At 42.8% G+C, this 17,370-nt stretch overlaps 1 protein-coding gene across 2 annotated transcripts in view; it reads left to right on the top strand.

Annotated features, from left to right (window-relative positions):
• The window catches only part of TSPAN2 (tetraspanin 2), a 716,196-nt gene that overhangs the window by 499,841 nt on the left and 198,985 nt on the right, over nt 1-17,370 (top strand). For both annotated transcript variants that reach the window (XM_069238961.1, XM_069238962.1), the window contains exon 4: nt 1,529-1,603. In XM_069238961.1, coding sequence (XP_069095062.1) covers nt 1,529-1,603 — 75 coding nt within the window. The remainder of the gene's footprint in view (nt 1-1,528; nt 1,604-17,370) is intronic.

Below are 17,370 nucleotides of genomic sequence, written 5' to 3'. Positions count from 1 at the left end.
GCTTGGCCAGTAAGATTGTGTGTGGGGGTGAGCTGCAGACCTTCTAACGATCATGCTGCAATAGAAGGTTAAAATACATTATACAAATCGCTGGGTGCAGGAGAGTGTCTTAAGGGACAGTGGAATAGGAAAGGAATGCGGATTGGTAGGAGTACTAAGTGAGAGAAAAACACAGTATTTTGTAAAATAACTAACATTTTGGAAGGCTTTCAAAATAGAGAGGAGAGTGAATGTGGGTGTTTTTGTCTGTCTGTATGGAACAATTCCTGGTGAAATCCAAGAGACACCTCACAATACCTGGCTCAGAGCTCCTGTACAAAATAATTTACCTAAAAATACATTAATTAGGTGGTGGAACACCCTACCCCCAGCAGTGGCCTGTCCCTACGGGCTGAGAGGCCACATTCCTCTACCTTTTTCCTGACCTAAAGAGTATCTGTCAGGATGAACAAAAGTCAGCCTGACAGACACTCTTCTGGTTCAGGTCAGGCAGCCAGGAGCTGGGCATGCGCTAAATGCACAGACATCTGGCTGCCTGAGCTGAACTTTGCTGGGCTAAAGAAGTCATAGCCCCCTGGGCATGAACTATTCAGCCTAGCAAAGGTGCCTCGAGTCCCTCCTGCTCATGACAAGTGGGAATGTCACAGATTGCCTCAGACCTGGGCGCTTCAGTTTTAGGCCCTGAAGCGCCCAGGGCCAGTCAATCAGTGACACCTGGTCACAGAGTGGGGTGGGGTCAGCAGTCTCACTGACCCCATTCCACTCTGTGACGATTTGGGCCTGGTGTCTTCCACCATTGGCTGAACTTAAGCCAGCCCATGAGGGAGGGCAGCGGTCCCAATCACCTTGAGACCTCTGAGACTTCCCTGTTGGAGCTGTACGTTTTATTTTTTTAATGTTTGGTGCGTACGTGCGTGCGAGTATGAATGTTAGTGAGTGTTGTGAATGAATGCGTGAGTGCCTGTGTGTGAATGAATGGATGTGAGTGAGGTGTATGAGTGCGTGGGTAGTGTACACCTTCCCCGCCTCCTTCCCTCTTAAAATTACCGCTGCCACTGCCCACCCCTTGGAAGTATATTAATGTAATCCCTCCGTAATTCGGCTGTTTGTTCGGTTGGATAAACATACACACACCCTACACTAGATGGCAGTATTGGTTATAAAATTAGGTGAGTGCGTTCTAATACAGGTAGGAGCAGAATAGCTCCCCAGAGAGCTGCACCAAAGGGTCTCCGATACATTAGATGTAGATCATGTAGCACATTGGAAAAATGTACAGAGCAGATACTCAACTTTTCAATAATTTTGAATTCTTTAATTCTAACCTTTTTACTACAGAGTCGTAGCTGCTTAGGGCTGAAGTAAAATGGTTTATCTCGTTTTACACATGTTAAAGGCAGCAACAGTACAATAGAGGCTGTCCAGATGCCCATTAAATTAGATCATGCCATTGCTGGTAAATCTCGTGTCGAAAGTGCATTATGTCTGCTGTTCCTGTAATAAACAAAATTATTGTTTCCTCTTTCAGTTCTTTGCCTGTCTTCTGGTAATATTTACTGCAGAAATGACCGCCGGCGTATTTGTGTTTCTTGGCAAAAGCACGGTAAGGATTGTACTAATTCACCTCCAGTGGCAAGCAACCAGATCTGTCTAACGCATTATATTGTCTCCTAAATAACTAGCAAATGACTGATCTGTTCCCTTTGGGCAGCTATACAATACTACGTAATGCATGAAAAAGAGTGTGTCGGAAGCACTAGCATTTATTTAAACAGCCCCTGGTGTTCTCTTTGCTTCTTCCTGTTTGTATTGCTTTGTAGAACGAAAACCTATGCCGTTCAGAAACACTCAGGGAATACGATGCGCAGATGTAACCAATAAACCGCTCAGCCCAGTCGGGCAATAATCAGGATTATGTCACACTCTGGCGTTTACGCCCAAACTGAGACTGCAAACAGCGCGAAAAACCTACTCTTTTTCCACGGCACATATTTAACCAGGTAAACCTAGCGCAATTTGTGCGTGGAAAGTACTGCAAATTCTGAACGTTTGAGCCCCAGCACAAGAGAAAGGTAATACGAACATTGCGGCATCAATATTTATTGAGCGCGGTACACCAACCCAAGACTAAAGGGACATTTTGATTGCCCTTGTTGCTAGGGTACTTTCTCTAAGTGTAAGACTGGCATTGCAAGTTTCAGGATGAGACGAGAGCTGCCCGCAGAGGGGTAGGCCAGCACCATTTCTTCTTATGGCCTGCCATTGTTTCAACCAGGCTGGAAGGGATGCAGATAGTCCACAGGAGGAGACCGTTCACAAAAGAGAGATTTATGCCGTCACTGACTCCTTTCTCAGGGCGGACGCTTGATTGTCTACACTTTCAAGCGTGTAAAGATGTCCTGGATAATGGTTAGCTTTGAGCATCTGCTCAGGTGCCTAGCGTTTGGAATATACATTCGAATTGCCGTGCAGCCCATTAAACATGTTGTGGACTGAGGATCCGTGTGGGTTCATCTGTTTAAACTGCATCCCAGGATGTGGCACTAGTGCGCTACCCACATCGTTCTGGAAAGCACTGTGCCTGTCGCACTGCAGAAATTCTGCTGCTTTGCCATGCTGCTGCTGACTTAACCCTGGGTGGAAACCGTCCAGTGGTCCCAAGGAGCTCTGTAATGCTAACGATTGCCTTTGCCCACATTATCCTCGCCACAAGACGGAGTTGAGTAACAGAAGAACTGATTCCGAAATCAGGAGATTATTGCCTATATCTGTTGACCGCCTCGTACCCAGCACTAGTGATGAGAACAGCTGTCCAGAGATTGACTGTTGCGCGGCAGATGAGCTTATAGTGATTCTACCTGGTGATCACATATCATTCTCCACCGAGTTTTCTTATTTTCAAGTTTTTTATTGCTCTCTTAACCTTTCTTAATGAAGTGGTTATGTACCCAATTTGCATGCTAGCCAGCCATATCCACTGATACTATTGTCAGCTGTGAGCCTTGTGTGTTCACAGGTTGTTGCGTTTTGTGTGCAGAACAACTGAATGTCAGAAGGTGTCCTCAGTGCCAATGAAATGAACACATTGTAACCTTGAGTCACTATCCTCTTTCCTTGAAGGCACCTGCTTCAAACCTACTTAACTTTGTGTTTTACTTGCGTAGGGTAGTTTTAGATGCCCGTGAACCTCCTAGGTCACGAACCGTACAATTATCATTAATAAAACACACCCATTTGTAGCAAGAAGAGTGTGATCCTCCATCTCAGCTCCAGTGCCCTTTTAAGGCTTCATACTGTTTTTTTTTGTTGTTTTTTTTTCTTATCCGATCTGACTCCAAGTTTCACAACCACTAAAGCTTCACAAAGATTACATTCTGTAGTGTGTTTAGGGAGAAGCCCTGGTGTCATCACTGTATAGTGCTTAAACACCTGCTTTACCTACTGGCTGTTACCTACACGAGTGTACAGTTTGCATCATAATCCTGGTTCAATATATTTGTGTTTTCAGCTTGTCACTGGCTTGAATTGTTTATAGTGTAAATATATGAGATATACGATTTATTATTAACCCATTCGCTGCCAGGCCTTTTCCCCTTCCTGTGCCAAGCCTTTTTTTGGCCATTTTGGGTAGTTAGCGCTTAGGCCCTCATAACTTTTAGTCCACATAAGCTGTGCACACCAAATCTGCATCCTTTTTTCCAACATCCTAGGGATTTTAAAGGTACGCAGAATTTGTGTGTTCCCCTGGAGGAGACCAAGAAATGAGCCGAAATACAGCAACAACTTTTTTTTTTTTTAAACAAATGGGAAAGAAGGTAAGCAGAAGAAAGCATGTGTTTTTACCCCCTGAAATGGCATCAACAAAGGTTTGCAGTGCTAAAATCAGTATCTTCCCAGCTTTCAGGAACCAGCAGACTTGAATCAGAAAACCCCATTTTTCAACACACTGGCATTTTACTGGGACATACCCCATTTTACTATTTTTTGTGCATTCAGCCTCCTTCCAGTTAGTGACAGAAATGGGTGTGAAACTGTTAGACCTGACAGCCTTAGGGTGGTCACTCCTAACTTTTTGCCTGCCTTCCTCCACTTTTTGGACACTGTTTTTGCTGGGTTTTAGACTCTGCACACTTTACCACTGCTAACCAGTGCCAAAGAGCATATGCTCTCTCCCATTAAACATGGTAACCTTGGATCACACCAAATTGGACTATTTAATTTACTTATACATCCCTAGTAGAGTGCACTATATGTGCGCAGGGCCTGTAGATTAAATGCTACTAGTGGGCCTGCAGCACTGGTTGTGTCACCCACTTAAGTAGCCCCTTAACCTTGTCTCAGGCCTGCCATTGCAAGGCCTGTGTGTGCAGTGTCACTGTCACTTCGACTTGGCATTTAAAAGTACTTGCCAAGCCTAAAACTCCCCTTTTTCTACATATAAGTCACCCCTAAGGTGTGCCCTAGATAACCCCTAGAGCAGGGTGCTGTGTGGGTAAAAGGCAGGACATGTACCTATATAGTTTACATGTCCTGGTAGTGTAAAACTCCTAAATTTGTTTTTACACTACTGTGAGGCCTGCTACCTTCATAGGCTAACATTGGGAATGCCCTCATACATTGTTGAAGTGGTAGCTGCTGATCTGAAAGGAGTAGGAAGGTCATATTTAGTATGACCAGAATTGTAATACAAAATCCTGCTGACTGGTGAAGTTGGATTTTATATTACTGTTTTAGAAATGCCACTTTTAGAAAGTGAGCATTTCTCTGCACTTAAATCTTTCTGTGCCTTTCAATCCACGTCTGGCTGGGTTTAGCTGACAGCTCCTTGTGCATTCACTCAGACACACCCCAAACACAGGGTACTCACCCTCACTTGCATACATCTGCATTTTGAATGGGTCTTCCTGGCTGGGAGGGTGGAAGGCCTGCTCTCACACAAAGGACTGCCACACCCCCTACTGGGACCCTCGGAGATAGGATTGAACTGAAAGGGGACCTGGTGCACTTCTAAGCCACTCTTTGAAGTCTGCCCCACTTTAAAGGCACATTTGGGTATAAAACAGGGCCTCTGCCCTACCACCTCAGACACTTCCTGGAGAAGAAACCTGAACCAGATTCTGCACCCTGACAAGAAGAACTGCCTGGCTGCGTAAAGGACTCACCTGACTGCTTTCTGTAGAGGACTGCTGCCTTGCTGTTGCCCTGCTGTCTTGCTGCTCTTTTGCTTTGCTGCAGAAGTGCTCTCCAAGGGCTTGGATAGAGCTTGCCTCCTGTTCCCTGAAGTCTCAGGACCAAAAAGACTTCGCTCCTGCAGCTGAAATCCCCGTGCAGTGAAAATACGATGCACCGCCTACCAAAAACGATGCACAGCCTGCTCGCGGTGAAAATTTCACCGCACACCAAGTCCGGAACGATGCAGCCCGACTTCACAACAGGAGATCGACGTCCGCATGCTGGAAATCGATGCACCGTCTTCCCCGCGTGGAAAATAATGATGCAAGTCTGTGTGCGAAGGGGTGAAACCGACGCACACTCACCGTTTTCCACGCATCTCCTACTCTGCGGTCCCTTTCGTGGATTTTTCAACACAAACCAGGTACTTTGCCTTGCAAGAGACACTTGTTGTTTCTAGGAGAACTTAAGACACTTTTTATTGCTTTTACAGTAATCTTTGAACTTTAAAGACACTTGACATCACTTTCAGTAATATCCCTACATTTGCTTATTGCAACTTTAATCGTTTTGACCTGCATTTATTCAGAAAAATATGATATATTTTTCTAAACATTGTGTGGTGTATTTCTGTGGTGCTATATTGTGTTATTGTATGACTTATTGCACAAATACTTTACACATTGCCTTCTAAGTTAAGCCTGACTGCTCAGTGCCAAGCTACCAGAGGGTGAGCACAGGATAATTTGGATTGTGTGTGACTTACCCTGACTAGGATGAGGGTCTTTGCTTGGACGGGGGTAACCTGACTGCCAACCAAAGATCCCATTTCTAACAGAGACCTATGCTGGATCTTGGACAGCTAACCATTTCTGAAGAGTAGACACAATTCTGAATTCAGCAAGGGGTCATTTGTGTAGATCCTTCAAGGTTTTCCTACAGAAAGTAACAGCTAAAATTAAAGAAATATTGAATTGAGGTTAAAAAAAAGAGGCATTTCTGTCCACGTTTTCCTCCATAACTTTTTCCAACTATGGCAGTTTTTTCAAAGCAATATACCATTACACCTGCTGGACTCTTCTGGTTGCGGGGATATATAGGGCTTGTAGGTTCAACAAGAACCCTAGGTACTTAGAGCCAATAAATGAGCTGTAGCTTGCAATGGGTTTTCATTGTATACCAGGTATACAGCAATTCATTTCGTGAAATATAAAGAGTGAAAAATAGAGGAAACCTTTGTATTTCCAAAATGGGCACAAGATTAGGTGTTGAGAAGCAGTGGTTATTTGCATAACTCTGAATTCCGGGGTCCCCATACTAGCATGTGATTTACAGGGCATTTCTTAAATAGACTTCTTTTTTACACACTTTCTTAGATTTGGAAGGAAAACATGTAGAGAAAGACAAGGGGCAATAACACTTGTTCTTCTAATCTGTATTGCCCCAAGTCTTTCAAGAAAAATGGTACCTCACTTGTGTGGGTCGGCCTAGTGCCCGCGACAGGAAACGCAACATGGACACATCACATTTTTACATTGAAATCTGATGTGTTTTTTGGAAATTGCCTAGCTGTGGATTTTGGCCTCTAGCTCAGGCGGCACCTAGGGAAACCTACCAAACCTGTGCATTTTTTAAAACTAGACACCTAGGGGAATCCAGGATAGGGTGACTTGTGGGCTCTCACCAGGTTCTGCTACCCAGAATCCTTTGCAAACCTCAAAATTCGGCAAAAAAAACACCTTTTCCTAACATTTCGGTGATCGAAAATTCTGGAATATGAGATGAGATCACAAATCTCTTTCTACCCATCATTCCCCTAAGTCTCCTGGTAATAATGGTACCCCACTTGTGTTGGTAGGCCTAGTGCCAATGAAAGGAAACGCCCCAAAGTTCAACATGGACACACCAAATTTTTACATTGAAAACTAACATGTTTTTTGGAAAGTGCCTAGCTGTGGATTTTGGTCTCTAGCTCACCTGGCACCTAGGAAAACCTACCAAACCGTGCATTTTTGGTAACTAGACATGTAGGGGAACCCAGAATGGGATACTTGTGGTGCTTTCGCCAGGTTCTGTTACCCAGAATCCTTTGTAAACCTCAACATTTGGCAAAAAAAACTTTTTCCTCACATTTCAGTGATAGAAAGTTCTAGAATCAGAGAGGAGCCACAAATTTCCTTCCACCCAGTATTCCTCCAAGTCTCCCAATATAAATGGTACCTCACTTGTGTGGGTAGGCCTACTGCCTGTGACAGGAAATGCCCCAAAACACAACATGGACACATCAAATGTTTCTTATGAAAAGTGACCTGTTTTTGGCAAAGTGTCTAGCTGTGGATTGGCCTCCAGCTCATCCGGCACCTAGGAAAACCTACCAAACCTGTGCATTTTTAAAAACTAGACACGTAGCGGAACCCAGGATGGGGTAACTTGTGGCGCTCTCACAAGGTTCTGTTACCCAGAATCCTTTACAAACCTCAAAATATGGTTATAAAAACCACTGTTTCCTCACATTTTGGTGATAGAAAGTTCTGGAATCTGAGAGAAGCCACAGATTTTCTTCTATCCAGCATTCCCCCATGTCTCCCAATAAAAATGGTACCTCACTTGTGTGGGTAGGCGTAATGCCCGCGACAGGAAATGCCCCAAAACGCTACGTGGACACATCAAAATGATCAATTACAAAACTACCGGTTTTTGCAACGGGGAGCACTTACGTTTTTGGTCCTGGGCTTAGCAGCCATATAGGGAAACCTCTCAAACCCAGACATTTCCAAAAACTAGACACCCGAGGAAGTACAGGGAGGTGTGACTTGCGTGGATCCCCCAGTGTTCTCTAACCCAGAATCCTCAGCAAACCTCAAATTTAGCTAAAAAATCATATTTTCCCCACATTTCTGTGTGGGATAACTGCAGATTTCCTACCACCCAACTTTCCCCTCAGTCTACCAATATAAATGATTCCTCACTTGTGTAGGTGGAGCAAGTGTCTGTGACAGGGAAGAGTTAAACATATGTCGAAATTGAGGGGGAACCAAAGCAGGTCCAAAAAGGCAGTTTGAAAAAAAAACATTTTTAGACTTACAAGTGGGGCAGACTTTTTATTGGTATAGATACGACAATGCTGGGTGGTAGGAATTTTGTGGAATCCTGCAGATTCCTGAAGGTTCCATCACATAATTGTGGGGAAAATGTCTGATTTCAAGCATAATTGGAGGTTTGCATGGCATTGTGGGTAAGAAAATGATGATGGGTGCATGTGAAGCACACCACTGTGGATTCACCCAGATATTTAGATTTCAGAAGTGTCTAGGTCTCATAGATTTTCTAGATAGCATCATTGCAGAGTCCAAAAAGTGCAGTCCTCACCATTCCAAGTGGGACGATTTTGAGAGTTAGCCAAGCTCTCATGGCCCAAATGTAAAATCAAGACCCAAAATAATCAAATGTCCTCTTGCTTGCCATTGGGATACAATCTTTTAGTGTGCTGTGGGGGAGGGGAGGAGAGCTGAAAGACTGTTACCCCCTTCAGTTGGGGGTTGGGGCATACCCATGCCCATTTTGGTTGGTAGCCATCACCCCACTTTCTTTTTTTGAATTCCCTGGCATCTAGTAGGTTTTCTGCCCCCGCCCGGGGAGTGGATCAGGGGTAATTGCCCCATCTACCTACCAGTGGATTGCACTAGTGTTTGTTTTCTGATCATCAGATTCTTCGGTTAATATTTTGCATTACCATTACTGAGTTGCTTGTTTGCCTTATGTTAATTTGTTTTAACTTTTTCCCACGTTTTGGCTGCCACATTGCTATTCCGTATCTTTACAGTATGTTTTTGAGGTTTGTTTGCACTAACCTCAGTGTTAACATGTAATGAAACCTTTTAACTTTATTTCAGATTTGGGTCTTCAGTGTGTGACAAAATGGGTTACACTATTTAATGTTGAATGACTGTTGCCAAATTCCCTTTGTATGGACCCCAAGATTCATTGACCTTGAATTAAAGCATAACTGGCAAATGATCCATCAAAGCTGGTAACAGAGGACGGTTGGCTCTCAAGGAGATAGAGCTAGGGAAATTAAGCTGTCCCATAATGACATTTTCGTGATCCAGCCTATAATTCTAAGCCTATGGTTCGTTTGGCACATTACTGGAGTTCCAATGTTGATCCTATGCAGCGGATGTGTGACTACTAATAGGGTTACGCTTTTCAGTGCTAATGCTCAGATTGCGGTGAAATGAGGTGATTGTGAAGTGTTTTCTGGAGATTTTGAAGTTTTTGAGTGAATGAGGTGCTTATTGCAAAAAAGTTGAGTTGGTTAACGGGTCTGTTGTGGCCTAAGATCCTGGGATACCATACAAGTGTATAAGGCGCTTGGTGGTTGTGGTTTTTTGAGTAAATGGTGCTGATCATGAGACATCATCAACAGTGCCATTGGTAAGGGACTTTCTTTGTGTTATTGTTGGTATAGTGAATCCCAAGAGCATAGAGAAGAACTGTATCAATCTGAGTGAGATCTTCTGGTTGAGTCTCATTCACAGAGGTGAATGTGAAATTAGAGCATAAAGTTTAGCTTCAAACTGTCTTTGAATTGATTGATTACCTGAACCTTTGAAGGAGCAGACAAAAGGTGTTGTTGAGCATCGCTCGCAATTTTTTGAATTTAGGTTGGAGTGAGAGAGTGATTGCGAGAGAAATTCTAAAGGACAGAGAGCTCCAGCAAGGAGTGAGATTGACATCACGTTGTGCTGCGCAGACATAGGTCGGTTGGTGTGAAGTTGCGCCGGTATTGGTGGACTACATCACAGAGTCATGTTGGTATTGGTTGTGAACGCCGAACATAGGGTTGTGGGTGAAGAATTACTTCCTAATTTGTAAACGAAAAGTCACTTGTGGTAAATGTGATTGAAAATGAAATTCCTTAAAGCATTGAAAAGTATAATGAATGGTGGTGCATTTATTCCGATTAGAGGGGGAGTGGAAACTCCACTCAAAGGTATACCAGGTCATTATGTAATGCCAACTGTAGGTCTTTATGCATGTCTTTGGCTTGAACGATGGCATAACATTACTGAGAAAGAGGGTGCATTAGCATTTCCATGCTATGGGACACACAGCTGGAGAATTAGTGAACATTTGAGACAAATTTTATATGAGATGAAACCGCCTCTTGGACCTGCACAATTTGAGGCACTCAATACTTGGGAACACAAAGCTCATCACAGACAGAAAGATAAATGCGAGGGAAGGGTCAGGAAAGCAATGAGAACTTGTGCAGATGCTAGATGGGTTAACCAACAGAAAGCTTGGATAACTGACATAATTATGGGAACTAGATTATATCCTACTTTAAAAAAGGAAGATGAGAGAAAGACTAAATCAAAAGGACAGAAAAAGAATGAAGAGTCAGGGGATAATGAGAATAAGGGTGACAATTGTGAGAGTGATTCGGATGATGATTGTCTAAGTGAACTAATGCTGAATTGTCCACCACCGTAGAATTCTGTTGAGATGGAATAGGTAACTGAGATAAGTGGAAATAAGACTTTGGACATACCTACCGCACCAGTAGAACTAAGTGCAAATCAGATAGGACAGAGTTTAGGGATGACAATTCCTCAAAATTCAAATGCTTTCACTACTCCTGATGCACTGACAGTTCCTGTGACAATAGGTCCTGTGTTTCCATTATATGGTCTTGGAGTGACAGGGAATAATACACATACATTGGTTGTGCCTACTGTTCAGATTGAATGAAATACCAAAATTAATCACAATAATTCAAGTGATGCCACAATCAGAACACTTCCTGCAGTCCCGAGTCAGGTAAACCCTACACACACTTGAAATGCAAACCCAAATACAAGTCTCATATGTTTTTCACCCAATTCTAGGTTTCCTGAGGGATCGCCAACATTTTTCATACCCCAAAATAACAATAATCGAATTGTTGAATGCAGTATCCCTAAAAGGAGATTAACCTTGAATTTGGCTGATTCAGAAATATCTGTTGCTAATACTCCAGATTGCATAAATTGAAACTCTTCTCGAGGTGAGATATAGCAGAAATATGGGGCTTTAATGCCCAAGAATTAGATGAATTGCTGAAGAGTTAAGAAGTCCAAAATAATTCCGGAAGTTTGGGGTACATTGGAAGAACATTTCACACCCTCAAGAGAGAAAGGGAGAGCGTTGGATGTTTCCAAACTGAAATTGGAATTAAATTAAATGATATTAGAAACATTTGATTTAGCCCAATTAGACACCTACAGAGATGATAAACTATCGTTCATATGCACAGACATTACTAGATGTGCGGAAGAAGCTCATGAGAGATTAGCTGATTTAGCCCAGAAATATGAGGTTGATTTGGCCAAGTCTAAAGCACTCCAAAGAAGATATTGTTTCAGTTTTACAGACCAAGACATTACAAACATTAGGCCTCCAGTATTGAAACTACAGATTAGGGAATTAATTGGCTGCATTTGAAAATGGAGTGAAGTAGACAGGTGGGAAGGGTGATGGGTAAAGAAGAAAGAGTCCATAAAGAAAGTAAGGATAGATCTGCCTCCAACTGGAGCAGATGAGTGTGAGGAAGATGTGCAAATGCTTCCCACGAGAGAAGTTCCAAGTGGAGGATATGTTCATGTACCCTGGGGTGGAGATGACATTCTATCATTTACAAATGATTTACCCAAATTGAATGTGAAGCCTCTGGAATGGTACAAACAGGTTGAGCGATTTGTGAAACTTTCCAAAGTCTTATGGTAAGATTTAAATACATTATTTGACATTGTTGTAACAAGTGATTTGTGGGCTAAATGCACATTAGATGTTGCCTGGCCTGAGAAAGAGCATATGAGACATCCGTCAATGAAAGCTCAATCTCCAATTGTGATGACAAAGTATCATAAGGTGATTTTGATTTTTAAAACAAAGGTGTCCCATAAAGTATAGTTTGGCTGAGAATTGACAGAGTGACTCAAAAATCTAAGGAGTCGATACATTCCTATTCTGAGAAATTGTTACAGGCTTTCAAACATTTCAGTGGTACATAGTCTATTGATGCAAAGGATATGGGACATTTGCTGTTCAGACTCGTACAGGAATTTGAGTGAGAAGTGAATAACATGATTGCGCATCACCTGATCTGTTGGCAGAACAAACTAAATGATGAGATTTTTCCATATGCCAAATATTGCAGCAGCGAAATGGAATTGAAACAGAAAAAGATGAAAGAGAAGCTTATGATAGTGCAGATAAAAGATGCCCAAAGGATTCAGGGAATGTTGGTGGAAGGCAGGGAGTGTATCAGCAGAGAGTTCTTATGATGCAAGGAGGTAATGGTTTTCAGCATCAAGCTAGAGAACAAGGCATTCCAATTGATCTAAGTACAGGTGTGGATGTGATGACTGAAAAAAATGAATCCATGTCACGTATGTGGCAAGTTGGGTCATTGGAAGAGGGAATGTCTCTTAAATCCAAATAATAATCAGATGCAGAATGGTGGATTTGTGCAGATGTAAGGAACCAATCAGGTTCATTACCAGCAAATGCAAAAACCAAGAATGTGAAATTCCAGTGTAGCCCAGAGACAGACAATACAGAATCCACAAGCCCCAGTGCCACAACAGAGAACAAATTGTCCCAGATCCAATTTGGGTCACATCCAAATGAAGAAACCAACCCCTTTGTGAATCAGTACCCTATAATGCACTCACCTGGTTCCAGCCACTGGTACAATGCTGAATCTCCAATTCCAGCTATGGCTCCACAGTGTGACAAGTAACAATTGTCTATTTTCACCAACAGCCCCCAGAGGCTAAGATAAGAAACGATGAAGCCAGGTCACTGCAGGAACTGCTCTACTTCCTCGTGCACTGCTTAGAAGGTTGGGACTCTCTGGACCTCAATATCCTCTATGCAGTTACCTACTGATTCCCTACTTAGAATCTCAAACAGTAGTTTGTGTTTCTGGTACACTTAGAGGCATCATCGTAAATATTGCATGAAAGGAAGCAACCCATTCAAGAATAAAAGGTCAACTTCTACAACTCTGGAACATACAGGATTTCCAATTCGGAACAAATACAACTTTAGTCTCTAGGAACGTATTCCAGGGTACTCAATACAACTTGTTAAGAAGCACAATGACAAACTTTCAGTTTGTATATGGAGAGTGCAGACGGCTACAAAGAAAGATTTCAGAGCAGTGGGCCTCAAGGGGAGGGTCAGTACTTCAACAATGTTCAAAATACAAAACGGCCTCACACCTTAAGGGAATTAAGTATTGCTTGCTAGTCTATGGATTAGTGCACACTAACCTGAGGGTTAAGTATCAGCCTTAACCATACTGGAACTGGAATTCAAAGGTGACAGGAAACTCGGGGCAAGAAGCTCAAGAAGAGGTGGAATCATAACTCATGAAGGAAGACACTGGAAGCATCACAGATGCCAGAATCATGGAGTCACCAGAAGGGCTTGGAAGGATAGAGCACTGGAAACTCCATGCCAATCAGGAGACGATCGCAGGGAGGAGACATGCACAGGACTAAAATGCTGGAAGGTGAATGAAGGAACGATGCTTTTGCATGTCAGAACAGGTTTGAGCCCACACATCGATGCAAGTTAAAGGGGGTGTATTTATACAGGAAGCCGTGAGTGTTCCAGAAGGGCACTTGACCCACATGGAAGCATGGAATATTTGCCTTATATCATGGTCATTGCCCTCTGACCCTGTAAGTCACCCCTAAGGTAGGCCCTTCAGCTCAAAGAGGAGGGTGGATGGTTCTAAATATGAGGGCACCCCTGCATGACCAGAGGTGTCCCTACAAACCCCAGACTTCATTTCCTGGGCTTTGTAAGTGGACTATTCCAATGAAGCTGAGGGGAAACCACATTTTACATAACAATGGAAATGGGCTTAACAGGTAGCCGGTGCAAACAGTAATTGACACTATAACTGTCACAAAGGAACCAAGTGCATGATGGTACAACCCAATGGTTCACAGTGGAAACATGACTATCCTAAATAGACACATGATATCTGCGGGTGCAAAGTCGATCAAACTTGCATAGCAACAGGAGGGTCGATGGGTCAGACTTTTCAGGCGGGGGGAAACCATAAAGAGAGGGCAGGTCTGGGAGTTGCAACTAGGGAAGCAGACATGACTGGAAATACTCAGGTCAGGGAGGTGCCACAAGGGAAGGATGACATGAGCCCGGAGATTAAAACTCACAGCTCATAGGGCACAAGATGGAGTTGTAACATACTCCATGATTCCAATGGATGAGGATTCCAATTCAGATCAATCCTTATGATGGTGCCTGAGGGGGGAAGAGAAATGCGTACTTGGTGCATCCTTAGAGGTAGACCAGAGTGGTACCATACATTGATGGTAACGTTAATGACCACCTGTGTCATTTTTGTTTGACACAAGCGCTACCCACTCTACTTTGAGAACAGCAGAGGTTCCCAACCTACCAGTCCTGTGAGTTTGCTTGGGTGAGAGTTGTTATGTAAACTTAACTGCTCGATCTATTGCAATCTGAAAGGCATTGAAATAGAGGCTCATGAGGAGGATGTGGAATTCAAGCTTGTGACTCAAACCCTACGCGTCACATTTTACTCCATGCTGACAAGTGAAGATTTACCTGCAGATTTAAAAGACTCAGGGTTACCTGACGTATGGGACATTTCAGGAAAAGATATAGGCCTCAGTAACAGTGTTGAGCCTGTACAGATAATTGTGAAGCCAAATGCTTAGCATCTGAGAGCCCCACAATACAAAATGATACCCAAAAACATTGGAGGAATTACCCCAGTGAATGAGTCAATGATTGGGCAAGGGATACTAAAAGAGATAATTGGGAGTCCATGTAACTCTCTGATTATGGGACTGCGGAAACCCAATGGAAAAACCTGTATTGTCCAAGATTTGAGAAAGGTTAATGAAACTGTGGGTCCTTCTTGTCCTGTGGTACTGTATTCCGCAGAGATTTTGTTTCAGATTCCATGCGAAGCCAAATGGCTCACTGTGATTGACCTCTGCCAAGACTTTTTCTCCATCCCATTGCATGAGGAGAACCAGTTCCTTTTTCCATTTTGGTTTGGCAGTTGTGTTTTGGCATGGTGCTGAGTTCCACAGGGGTATACGGAGAGTCCATCTATCTTTAATCAAGTTCTGAAGAAGAATCTTGAGTCTCTAGAGATGCCCTATAATTCAGTGTTGATTCAGTATATTGATGACCTAGTAGTGGTGCCAAATACCCACAAAGTTTGTAGATGAGGTACAATTACCCTGTTGAACCATTTAGCTGAAAATAGACATAAAGTATCCTCATTAAAATTTCAGTACTGTAAGAAAGAAGTCTTATACCTTGGACATCACATTGAGAAAGGTGGAAGGAAGGTGTCACAAGGGAGAATCTCAAAAATTCTGAAAATGTATCCGCCTTCAACTCAGAAAGAAGTCAGGATGTTCTTGGGGATGGTTGGCTACTATCATCAGTGGATTCTAAACTTTGCCCTTCTTGCCAAGCCTTTATAGAAGCTGACACACAAGAATGTGTCTGATCCTGTACCATTGGAGGACAACTGCATGTGTGCCTTCACAGAGCTGAGAGGAAATCTCTGTTGTGCCCCTGCTCTGGGAAATGCCAGATTTTAACAAATGTTTTACTTTGTACTGCAGTGAGAGGGTGGGAAGCGCTCTGTGTGCTAACTCAGTTAAATAGAAAAACACACTAACAAGTTGTCAATTTTTCTGCCACACTTCACCCAGTGGCTTCGGTGTTGCCTGGCTGTCTTAAAGTAGTTGCTGACGTAGGTTTCAGTATTGAAGAGGGTGAAAACATTGTTATGGGTCATCTTCTGAATGTTTTTGTCCTCCTACTCTGTAGAGATTTTTTTAACATGTGCAAAAACACAACATTTGACCAATAGCAGATTTATGAGGTATGAGCAGACCATCTTGGCCGCACCTAATGTAACTTTGAAGCGCTGTACAAGTTTAAATCCTGCTAATTCACTTCTCTTATCTGTAAATTAAACTGCTGATGATGAAATTGAGAACAACTGTCTAGATGTCACTGAACTGTGCACCAAACTGAGACCTGACATACAAGAAATGTCACTTGCTGAATCAGATTATGTGATGTTTGTTGATGGTTCATGTTTGAGAGACCATGAAAGAAATCTGAGAGCTGCCTACGCAGTCTGTACTGTCACAGAATTGGGTGAAGACTCGTGGCTTCAAGGAGTCTTTTCTGCACATGTGGCTGAATTGATTACCCTTACAGGAGCATGCTCTGTTTCAGACTAGCTGAAGGAGACCACTTTCACCAATACAGGGAGTGCAGAATTATTAGGCAAGTTGTATTTTTGAGGATTAATTTTATTATTGAACAACAACCATGTTCTCAATGAACCCAAAAAACTCATTAATATCAAAACTGAATATTTTTGGAAGTAGTTTTTAGTTTGTTTTTAGTTTTAGCTATGTTAGGGGGATATCTGTGTGTGCAGGTGGCTATCACTGTGCATAATTATTAGGCAACTTAACAAAAAAAAATATATACCCATTTCAATTATTTTTCATTACCAGTGAAACCAATATAACATCTCAACATTCACAAATATACATTTCTGACATTCAAAAACAAAACAAAAACAAATCAGTGACCAATATAGCCACCTTTCTTTGCAAGGACACTCAAAAGCCTGCCATCCATGGATTCTGTCAGTGTTTTGATCTGTTCACCATCAACATTGCGTGCAGCAGCAACCACAGCCTCCCAGACACTGTTCAGAGAGGTGTACTGTTTTCCCTCCTTGTAAATCTCACATTTGATGATGGACCACAGGTTCTCAATGGGGTTCAGATCAGGTGAACAAGGAGGCCATGTCATTAGATTTCCTTCTTTTATACCCTTTCTTGCCAGCCACGCTGTGGAGTACTTGGACGCGTGTGATGGAGCATTGTCCTGCATGAAAATCATGTTTTTCTTGAAGGATGCAGACTTCTTCCTGTACCACTGCTTGAAGAAGGTGTCTTCCAGGAACTGGCAGTAGGACTGGGAGTTGAGCTTGACTCCATCCTCAACCCGAAAAGGCCCCACAAGCTCATCTTTGATGATACCAGCCCAAACCAGTACTCCACCTCCACCTTGCTGGCGTCTGAGTCGGACTGGAGCTCTCTG

Source organism: Pleurodeles waltl, chromosome 6 (genome assembly GCF_031143425.1).
Source record: "Pleurodeles waltl isolate 20211129_DDA chromosome 6, aPleWal1.hap1.20221129, whole genome shotgun sequence".
In the NCBI taxonomy this organism is placed as follows: Eukaryota; Metazoa; Chordata; class Amphibia; order Caudata; family Salamandridae; genus Pleurodeles; species Pleurodeles waltl.
The sequence above is the reverse complement of the archived record's forward strand: the minus strand, read 5'-3'. Positions and strand labels throughout refer to the sequence as shown.